This window comes from Pteropus vampyrus, unplaced genomic scaffold (genome assembly GCF_000151845.1).
Source record: "Pteropus vampyrus isolate Shadow unplaced genomic scaffold, Pvam_2.0 Scaffold21, whole genome shotgun sequence".
Classification (NCBI taxonomy): domain Eukaryota; kingdom Metazoa; phylum Chordata; class Mammalia; order Chiroptera; family Pteropodidae; genus Pteropus; species Pteropus vampyrus.
In genome coordinates this window covers 5,694,195-5,706,107 of record NW_011888802.1, presented here as the reverse complement: position 1 = coordinate 5,706,107, position 11,913 = coordinate 5,694,195, and the positions used below count along the sequence as shown (strand labels likewise).

General features: G+C 31.8%; 1 protein-coding gene across 1 annotated transcript; it reads left to right on the top strand.

Annotated features, from left to right (window-relative positions):
• The first annotated feature begins 4,485 nt into the window (after positions 1–4,485).
• Positions 4,486–11,024, top strand: SLITRK6 (SLIT and NTRK like family member 6). Its single transcript, XM_011355482.1, has 2 exons — positions 4,486–4,987; positions 7,279–11,024. Exon 2 carries the CDS (start codon positions 7,303–7,305, stop codon positions 9,823–9,825), a length of 2,523 nt encoding a protein of 840 aa, XP_011353784.1. The 5' UTR covers positions 4,486–4,987; positions 7,279–7,302; the 3' UTR covers positions 9,826–11,024.
• The last annotated feature ends 889 nt before the right edge of the window (positions 11,025–11,913 follow it).

The following is an 11,913-nucleotide window of genomic DNA, read 5'->3' as shown; positions in this document are numbered from 1 at the left end:
TATGCAATCCACTCTGTAGTACAATGGGAAAAAATATGAAGTACATATTAGCCTTCCCTCTAGGAGTCTTTGCAAACAGAATAACTCACAATCTAGCATTATTCCACAGGAGCTTGTTCTCTTTCACACTGCTTATTATTTGTCATGGAAACATTCATCAACCTTTTGTAGGTTTTTTTTTTTTTTTGTAATTTTTAAAAAGTCTTCTTAGTCACCAATTTGAAATAAGGTATTTTATGAAATCTCAAATATACTGTATATCAAGAAAGAGAGCTCATAGTTAAAGTTTCCAGGAGAAAGTTTTTGTTTTGTTTTGTTTTGTTTGTTTTGTTTTAGGTTTTGCCAGATTAAACAATAAAATTAGAGAACTCCTTTGTGTCAACAGATTTCAAATCACAACAGGAAGTTTTATTGTAAAACCCTCTTAGAGTAAAGTGATTTCATTATTAATTTTAAACCTTTGATCTGAGATCAAATTGAGAATGATAAAAACATAAGATTTAAAAAACAAATTAAACATTTTATTAAAGGTTTAATGCAAATGGTAAGCTTCATAAACATGCATTCATGTTGACTTTATAAAATATTATATCTGTCATGTAAATTCACTCTAATATGCATAGACTTTTCACTGAACGGTCATTATTCATGATGAATATGTACAAATGTTCTTCTCATGTACAAAAATGTTATTGCTAAAGACTTTTTTTATTCTTCCACATACAGAAGTCCCTTAGTTAAATTTCATGTTATTGTCAGAAGTCAGGATATCCATAATGATTGTATTCTGATTCCAACAGAACCAAAACAAACAAAAAAAAAAGGCAATAAAGTGCTTTAGGCTTCTCTTCCAGTTTACTCTATTCAAAATTTACTGTACAGCATTGCATTGTGAAAGGTAAAAGACAACATTATTTTATTATAATTTTCTTGAATTAGATTTATATAGATAAGTCAAATTATACACTTTTATTAGGCTTTACTCCATTATTATGATTTAAAGTTTTTTTTTTTTATTATTTCATAAGAGCTATTGATTTTGTATTCAATAGACAAGATGGGAATAATAATAAATATTTGAATTGAATTACATATATGGGATTGTTAGTGGATTTTACTTTTCTTATTTCTTTTGAATTTCCTTTAGATTTTTATAATGAAACATACATTTTTAAAAGTATATATAATTTTAAAGATAACTTTTAGTTTGGAAATAAGAAAATGTCATTAGCAATGTTTATAAAATCAGTATACACATCTCTGTAAATTGGACATTATTTGCAAATGTCTGTAAATTTGGACATTATTTGCAAATGTCTGTAAGATTCAGTTTTAATAGCATTATCATGAGTTTCAACTTAATCTCCTAATGATACAGTGCAGACAAAGTCCACAGTAATAGATATTTCCCAATGATTTACATTAAATATTTCTTTTTAATTATATAAATACTAAAAAAGTGATATTGATTTAGGATTATTTCTGTTTAGTTTCTTAAAGAATGAAATCATCAATGAATATTTAAAATCTATCTATAGTATTATCATCCCCAAAGTTTCATAAAGTGTAATACTTTTTACCTTCAGACTATTTAAATATTCCTCAGTCTACACCACAGATGGTGCAAAAGTTTCTCTGTTCAAGCCTTCCAGATTTTTAAGTTAAAACAATCTGATATATGTCTTCACTATACCACTCAAATGTGGTATTACAATAGGTGAGCTCTGAGGTAGAGTTAGTTCTGTACAGAATGAATAAATCTCTTTGTTTTTTTTTTTTCCCCCTCTTTCCAATGTTTAGTCTTGGTCTTTTCATACTATATGTCCCATATGCATTATCAGTACAACACATTTCATAAGCCATTCTTTCAGATGGCCTTTGTTGCCATTGGATACGCAAAATGATTGCCCTCCTCCCATTCACGTAAGCAGGAAAAGGAGGCAGTCTTCTAACTCCTCATATATTATGCACTGTGATGCCTTACATATGCTGCTGCTTTAAAATGAGATAGGTTTATTTCTTCTGACTGCTTGGTATTCTTGATGGTATTTAGACTACTTTCATGTTTGCCCTTTAAGGTTATGCATATTCTAAAATGAAGATAAACTGACAATAACACATAACTTAGAATCCATGATAATAGGTTACTTCTTAAAATTGTCCATTACAGAGTCACTAGAGGTAAACTATATGGTAAATAGTATTTACTATAATCACTTAAAAATTTATTATTAAAACTTTGAAAAAGCTACATTGGAAAGGTAATTTTTTGTGTAATAATTGAAAAATTAAAAATTATGTTAAGATAAAACCCAACAACCATTAACACATTCTGCCATAAGTATTTTGGAATGAATGGGTATATTATTAACTTAGTAAAATAACTGGAAAATTACAGTTAAGAAAACATAGAGAACAGTGGATGTATTTATTTATAATTATTTGAATGTGCTAAACTACATATTTTGCTATTACATTTGAGATAATGGTAATTCATTATCACCATTATTCTCTGAATTAAGTTAAAAGTTACAGCATGCTCCTCAAATAACAATTCTTTATCTAGCTTTTCTCTAAGTTTTCACCCAAAACTTACAGATAAAGTAAAGAATAAAAAGACAAGGCCTGCTAGTCACTTCTCTCCCTTACTATTGTGTAATTAACCAGTAATGTAAATGTGGAAGAGACAAAATGAAATAGGTAGTCAAGGGATTCGAGACAAAAAATTTAAAATATCTGCTAGTTGTATATTATGGATAAAATAGACACGTGCTCGAATTGGAGGAAATGAGAGAAACCTGTATCAATATAGAAGAAATTTAGTTCCATTTGTCCTACATGTCTGTTTGAACAACTTTCTTCCATAGATTATACTTCCAGAACATTTCTTCTTAGACTTTGCCTCCAAAACCTAAATAAATGGATTTGGAGAATTACATCTATAGTATTGGGAGGAACATTATTTTAGTTTCTTGTTTCCCCATTGATTATCTCTACATTGTCACCATTTATCTAAGTCATTAGGTTGATTTATGTTAACAGAACTTGGCCATGGAAGTAGCAAATTGTGCCTAAGATCAATTCCTTACTTTTATTCTCCCTTATTCCCTTTATTCTCTTATTTCTCATCTTTATTCTCTTTCCCCACTCCTTTATCTGTATTATAATCTCAATTCCATTTTAAAGTACACAATATCTTTAAAAAACATGAGGAGCTTAATGAGTGAGAGAATATTATATAAAAGAAAGTTATAATATTAAAATCGTCTCAAAATCCTTATATTTTATAATAACTATTCCACACTAAGGATATGAAAACTTTATAAATTTGAGTGCATACCTGCAGACTGTCATTAAATAATAGTCCAATCTGATATGGTCCCGTTGTGATGATTTAATCTGTATGAAACCTCTTTCTTATTTTCTGAGATGAGACCTAGTGTTATATAGGTAGTCTCTGGAACATAGAGGCCAGAGCGTTTCTAAACATAAAATGTTTCAAAATAAACTATAACATCTAGTATATTCATTTTGGTTGCAAAAAGTTCAGGTACTTGGAATGCAGGTAAAGAGGAATGGTTTTTAAAATACAGGCATTTGAGGAAATAAGGAATCTGACAGTTGAGAGTTTTATTAGTGATGATTCAGAACTTTTAAGAGTTGAAGAAATAAGTAACTTTTAAAATATAATCTTTCTAGAAAAAAATGCTTTCTGACCTAGTACCATAAAAATCAGGATATTGTAGCTTCTGCTTGTTTTATTTCATTTGAAAAGGGATGATTTTATATGTTTGAGTGTGATAAACAGTGTTTGATTAATGACAACCATTCGTAATAAAAATTATTGAATAGAATTTAAAATAATCATATTTCTATTCCAAATTAAGTATTATCTTAACTGAAAAAGAACCTCATTTCTAGTCTCATTATTGAATCTTAGCTGTAGGGAAAGAAATAATGAAGTATAAACCTTAGAGTTTCTGACATAAGGCTTTTACAAAAAAAAATTTAAAAAGTGAATACAAAAATGCAAATGTTTCAGGATAGCAGTTCATGTTAATATTTTAAAATGTAATTCCTGCCCAGTTTCAGCCATGAATACCAGTTAAAATAAAAAATAAAAAAGAAAGCAACTATTCTACAGGCAGCATGCTTGCAGTTTTTCTACACACATGTGTGCAAACAGTACAGCACTGTGCTAGATGAAAATTTAACATAATGTATTATTTAGCTTTCTATGGAACGTAAAATATTATTAAGCATTTTAAATGACATGTAATTATTTTCATCAAAATTTACTTGCGCTATAATTCACTAATTCACTTTCATATTTGGTATGAAAAGGGAGTGGAAAGACCATTTGCAGAAAGAGGAGGGGTTAAGCCGTCCCAAGGTGGAGCTCTCTCTTGTGTTAAATGACACTGGCAGATTAAAGCTCTCTGATGGGGAAGGGCTTAAAGGCTGAGTCAAAAGCCAAGAAGTCTCTTTATTTACGCCTACCTCCCAGCCCTTGGCAATCTGACTAATAACAAACTGAGCTAACAAGAAAGACTAGAAAGGGAGGAAAGAGAACCCTGCTGCAGCTCGGATCTACAACCTAAGAAAGCAAGAGTGATCAGTCCCAGCTCTGTGAAACATCTTGTTTATTTACTGCATTCGGCAGTTTGCAAATGGTTAACTATATGCAAAAAAGTCAGCGTAGCTGTGAAGTATGCCGTGAATTTTAATTGGGGGAAAAAAGGACAACTGCTTCAGGATGATTTAGTATGCACTCTGTTTGAAATATTGTCAATGAAATGCTCAGCATTTTGGCTCTGACTAGAGGTTTTCACTTTATAAAGTGATGAGACTCGCCAAAAAGTGATATTTAAGAAGAAAGTAAGCGGTGGTTAGTGTTTTCTTTTTTAATAAAGAAAGTGAATTTACTTTGAACATCTCTTCCAGCTGTGCATTACAGATAACGTCAGTAAGAGTCTCTGCTTTACAGGTAAGATGAATGTTTCCAGACTTTTTTGTTCCCTATTTTTGCATTATCCTAAAGTGGTTGAATGTATGTTTGTCCTCAAAAAAATAACTTTGCATTAAAGGCTATCCAGTTTCATTCTTGCTCATTGGCACAACTAATACTGTAGCAGATGCCTGTTTTCTCTGAGCAGCAGACATTTAGTCCAACAGCTGGCTGTGGAGAAGAACAAATAAAATAATATGCCAATATATCTTTTACAGCATGCAGTTTGTTACTGGAAACTAAATATGTGTGCTTTTTGAAACAAGATAACTTTAAAATGCCACTGTTGAATTTAAAACATAAGCAGAATATTAAAAGATTCTTTATATTTTGTATACTACTTTTATTAATTCCTGACTTAAAAATATGTATATTCTAAAAATATGTAAGTGGAGATTTTTACCTCTTTAACATTGTATCAAAATGATCAATACAGAACCACTCTTCACATCTGTATGTATTTCAAAAAAAACATTAGAAATTATTTCCTAGGGCATTTTGGAAAGCCTAAAATGCATGTAAGATTTTTTTTAAAAAATCATAAAAGGTAGTCATCTGGAAGTTATTTACTATTTTCTCAAGATGCTGTGCCTGGTGAAACCAGTAACATTCTTTCTTCATTATCTATGGAGAAGCACTTTTAATGTTTGTAGAAGCTAATCCACAAGTTGAGGCTCCAGCTACAAGCTTCTTGATTCTAAGCACAGTACTCAGAGCTGTTTAAAATCAAACAATTTCCCTATGGAAATGTCGACTCGGCTAACTTTTTTCCTTTGTGTAAAGAGGCACTATATTGTTTTATTTCTTTGATTACCTTTTACCTTTCAATGTATTTCATGAAATAAAGTTTATTTTCAGAATTATTCTGGGGTGTTTTATCTGATTGTGAATTTTAAATAGATTCAAAGTTACTATTTACATTCCATTTAGAAAAATCTCAAAAAGTTGAATAATTACAAGATATGGTGTTTGTTTACTTTTCGATTTATTTGATATGAATTTAAATATGATTCTTAAAGAAAAATAATTAGATACCATTACAGTTATGCATTTACCTTGTCGCTGTCACTTCAGACTTAGAATCTTTTTAAATTTGCTATCTCAGACATATGTCTTAAAGTTTTAAGGCGCTGAAATATGTGATGTTATCCTGTTATTTTTTTATTTCGCAAATTAGAGATATCCTCAAATATTTTAGTATAGTGCAGTTTGTTTCAGAATTCATTATTTGTGACTTTAAGCCTTATAATAAAGGAGATCAACTGCTTAATTATGTGATGACGGTCAATGCCCTAAAGCCTATTTCAAGACCTCATTAGAAAGTCATTTGCTAGAATTTTACAGGAGGCACTCTTTATTCTTCTAATAGCCAAAAATGTGTGTTAAAGATCAGTTTGTCTTCTTTAGTTTTTATGATATTAACTTTATTCATAACAGAATTTAAAAGTAGCAGGAAATATTCTACCTCTAGAAAGTCAATATAAAATGTGACTCAAGTGAAATTTGAATGGGCACTCTTAATTATATGTAGCTAATACTATTAGGCTTATACGAAGTTCCTTAGGAAGCATAGTTAAAACGAAATTCTTTTTATAGTGTTCCACTTTATTAAGTGGTCAGAGATGTATTTTCCTCAAGAATTTTAATAAAAAATTAAATTTATAAGTATCTTGAGCCTAATCCAAAGCAAGTTAAAGCACAAACACAATTATTAGATGTTATATTGTGAGATCAAGTTCAAAAATATAAATAAGGAAATAAATACTGCATGCATACATACATTTTTTCCTAGCTGTCATTTTTGCATTCCCTACAGTTCTCTCTGCTTCTGGCTAATACCTACATATTCATCTTTTACTTTAATCCTTCAATCTTAGATTCATCTACTTTGTGGTTTAAAAATACCAGGGTCTTTTCAAATATACACCTTTGCATCATACCAAAGTTTCAATCGTCCATTTAGCCAGTACCTCTCTCATCTATTAAAAATACAGTTTATTTGGCAGATGTGAACACAACTGATGATATAATATTTTAAATTCTCCTTGACCTAAATTTTATAATTTGGTCACAGTGCAAGTTAAAATAAATATGCCTGTCATGGAATTAGAAAAAATAAAAGACAATGTAGATGCAGCAAAGTGTTTGTATTTTCAGAGTAATCAATATTTTTCTTTTTAGAGGAAAACCTATCATTTTGAAAACATCAGACTCATCTCCTCCCTGCTTCTGTTCACTAAAGCCCATTGCTATTGCATTTTATTTTACAGAATCAGATTCTATCACATGACAACATGAAGCTGTGGATTCATCTCTTATATTCATCTCTCCTTGCCTGTATATCTTCACAATCCTCATCTCCAGTGTCCTCAGCCGGAAGTTCTTGTGATTCTCTTTGCAATTGTGAGGAAAAAGACGGCATGATGCTAATAAATTGTGAAGAAAAAGGTATCAAGACATTATCCCAAATAACTGTGCCACCATCACGACCTATCCACTTAAGTTTATTAAATAATGACTTAACAATGCTTCACACGAATGACTTTTCTGGGCTTACCAACGCTATCGCAATACACCTCGGATTTAACAATATTGCAGATATTGAGACTGGTGCATTTAATGGCCTTGGCCTTCTTAAGCAACTTCATATCAATCACAATTCTTTAGAAATCCTTAAAGAGGATACCTTCCATGGACTGGAAAACCTGGAATTTCTACAAGCAGATAATAATTTTATTACTGTGATTGAACCAAGTGCCTTTAGCAAGCTCAACAGACTTAAAGTGTTAATTTTAAATGACAATGCTATTGAGAGTCTTCCTCCAAACATATTTCGATTTGTTCCTTTAACCCATCTAGATCTCCGTGGAAATCAGTTGCAAACATTGCCTTATGTTGGTTTTTTAGAACACATTGGCCGAATATTGGATCTCCAGTTGGAGGACAATAAATGGGCCTGCAATTGTGATTTACTACAGCTAAAAATATGGTTGGAAAACATGCCTCCACAGTCTATAATTGGTGAAGTTGTATGTAACAGCCCTCCAGTTTTCAAAGGAAGTATACTAAGCCGACTGAAAAAGGAATCAATTTGCCCCACTCCACCATTGTATGAAGAACATGAGGATCCTTCAGGATCATTACATCTGGCAGTAACATCTTCAATAAGTGATAGTCGCATGTCAATCAAGACCACATCCCTTTTAAAAACACCCACCAGAGTTCCGGGTTTGATACCTTATATTACAAAACCAGCCACTCAACTTCCGGAACCCTACTGTCCTATTCCTTGTAACTGCAAAGTGTTATCCCCATCAGGACTTCTAATACACTGTCAAGAACGCAATATTGAAAGCTTATCAGATTTAAAACCTCCTCCACAAAATCCTAGAAAGCTTATTCTAGCGGGGAATATTATTCATACATTATTGAAGTCTGATCTAGTGGAATACTTCACTTTGGAAATGCTTCACTTGGGAAACAATCATATCGAGGTTCTTGAAGAAGGATCATTTATGAATTTAACAAGATTACAGAAGCTCTATCTAAATGGTAACCATCTGACCAAATTAAGTAGAGGCATGTTCCTTGGTCTCCACAATCTTGAGTACTTATATCTTGAATATAATGCAGTTAAGGAAATACTACCAGGAACCTTTAACCCAATGCCTAAACTTAAAGTCCTCTATTTAAATAACAATCTCTTACAAGTTTTACCACCACATATTTTTTCAGGGGTTCCCCTAACAAGGATAAACCTTAAAACAAACCAGTTTACTCATCTACCTGTAAGTAACATCTTGGATCACCTTGATTTACTGACCCAGATTGACCTTGAGGACAATCCCTGGGATTGCTCCTGTGACCTGGTTGGATTGCAGCAATGGATACAAAAATTAAGTAAGGACACAGTGACAGATGACATCCTCTGCACTTCTCCAGAGCACCTAGACAAAAAGGAATTAAAAGCACTAAATAGTGAACTTCTTTGCCCAGGTTTGGTCAATAACCCATCCCTGCCAACTCATACTAGTTACATAATTGTCAGTACTCCTACAACCTCAACTACAGCTGATACTATTTTAAGATCACTTACTGATGCTGTACCACTATCTGTTTTAATATTAGGACTGCTGATTGTGTTCATAACTATTGTGTTCTGCGCTGCAGGAATAGTGGTTCTTGTTCTCCACCGCAGGAGAAGATACAAGAAGAAGCAAGCAGATGAGCAGATGAGAGACAACAGTCCCGTGCATCTTCAATATAGCATGTATGGCCATAAAACAACTCACCATACTACTGAAAGGCCCACTGCATCACTCTATGAGCAGCACATGGTAAGCCCCATGGTTCATGTCTATAGAAGTCCATCCTTTGGCCCAAAGCATTTGGAAGAAGAAGAAGAAAGAAATGAGAAAGAGGGAAGCGATGCAAAACACCTCCAAAGAAGTCTTTTAGAACGGGAAAATCATTCGCCACTCACAGGATCAAATATGAAGTACAAAACCACAGACCAAATGACTGAATTTTTATCTTTCCAAGATGCCAGTTCATTATATAGAAACATTTTAGAGAAAGAAAGAGAGCTTCAGGAACTGGGAATCACAGAATACCTAAAGAAAAACATTGCTCAACTCCAGCCCGATATGGAGGTACACTATCCAGGAGGCCACGGAGAGTTAAAATTAATGGAGACATTAATGTACTCAAGACCAAGGAAGGTGTTAGTGGAACAGACTAAAAATGAGTATTTTGAACTTAAAGCTAACTTACATGCTGAGCCTGACTACTTAGAAGTCCTGGAACAGCAAACATAGATGAAGAGTTTGAGGGCTTTTGCAGAAACGCTGTGATTCTGTCTTAAGTCCAAAATTTATAAATAAGTGCCTTACATGAGTGTGTCATCAACCAGAATTTAAGCACAGCAGTATTCTCATGGGGAAAAAATAAATAAAAGAAAAAGAAACTCAGGGATCACTGGGAGAAGCCATTGCATTGTCTTTAGGTAATTTTGTATGTTCCCAATAAAATAAATCCTTGCATGTAAATCATTCAAGGATGATAGTAATATTACTCTAAATGTTTAAAAGTGTTTCAAAGAAGTTCTCTTGCACATCTAAAAGGGTTGAATATTTAAGCAACCCTAATTTTCTTGAATTACTTTACCTGTGGATTAAATAGAATTGGATTTTGTCATTTAAAAATTATAACTGTATGTATAGTATTAATATATAAGAAATATATTGTTTATATAACCAATATATGTACTACAAAAAATATACATTGTCAAATACACCTAATTTTCTTGCTATAAAGGCAAAGGAACTGGACCTTTAAAATTATATATAGTAAGAAAAAAAATGAGAGGTTGAATTATACAGGCTAACAGTGGCCCGAACTTTGAATATTTGAGGATCAAAAAATAATACCACTGCTATGCTTTCTGAATTTAAAAATAAGAATGATTAATATTTCTGGTGGAATAAATAAGCAAAATTTGGGGGTTTTCTGCACATTTTGTGTGGACAATCTTATTGTTGATGCTGCTGTGAACTAAGGTATGTCATTTGTGCTTCAAGTTCATTTCTTATTCTTAAGATATTTGTAAAATGCTACTGATATTCAACTGTAAATATGATTAGTGCATCCATTAAGTTTGATTTCTTTCATAACATTAATTTTTTGTAAATTTGAATGACCAAAATAGAAATATGTTTCTTGTGGCAAGTAATTCATAGGTGTAAAACAAATAGAAAAATTATTATTTTATTTTTATTGATGTGTACTGATAGTTGCCATAAATTAGTAGCAAAGGCATGTCTGAAGGTAAGTGATTTCAGTTGCCTCAAGAGTGGCACAATGTAGCTTTATTTTATAAGAAAGATAGCTAGATTTCTATGAACTATTTATTCTGTACAGTTTTGTATATTTTTGGTTCACAAAGTTAATTATTCTTGGGTGCCTTTCAAGAAAATTAAAAATACTGCTCACTACAATAAAACTAAAATAAAAGCCCTCTTTTTAAATGTACTTTCTTCGATTAGTCTGATCTGTAATTCAACCAAGTCAGGATTAACACATGAACACATTCACACACACAAATGCAAAATAGGATCTCTGTCTGTTGTCACCCACACAGAATCATCTTGTTCACCATGTGCAAAAAGGCTATTTAATGTCTGGATATGATTGACACAGAGCCAGACTTAAAGTCTGAGCAGTAGTTCTCCCTTTCCAGCAAACTATTTTCCCACTCAATACAAAAGGAAATGACTTATTTTTCTTCTTTCTGATTATACAATGAATCATGCAACAAATTTTTACAAAGAAAAATGGGGTTAATCAAGTTAATCTAGTTTTGTGTTTTGAACATCATGCAGATCCATGCACAGGGTTAGGAAGAAACATATTTTCTATTAGGAAGAATTTTCTTCACTACTAGAAAAACATATATTATTTCGTTTTGAATTAGAAGCCTTCTTGTTGATGAAAACAGTAGGAGCCTGTGCTGCATGGTATGAGGACTATGAGTCTTATAAAATCATATTACTAAGGTTTTCCTTTAAATCATTGAATATATTAATAGAAAAAATCAAGAATTATGTATTAAAATGTTTGACATAAACCTAAATTTCTCCATTAGCTTCCAAGGTTGGAATAAACAAAGGTGAGGTTTATTTTTGTAACACTGAGAATCTGTGTGCACATGAGTGTTTTATGTATTTACCTAGTAAAAAAAAAAAAAAAAAATTCAGCACCGTAAGGAATAGAAAAACCTTTCAAAACATGATTTTGAAAGTTACATTCTGAAGGGAAAAATAAAGCAAGAGCAGAATTTATGTTATTGCATATCTCCTATTCAGTTAGAGTATCCACCAATATTTTCTGATTCCAATCAAGTATAT

Coding starts and splice junctions, on each gene's coding strand:
- SLITRK6 (XM_011355482.1), top strand. CDS start 7,303: ATGAAGCTGTGGATTCATCTCTTATATTCATCTCTCCTTGCCTGTATA.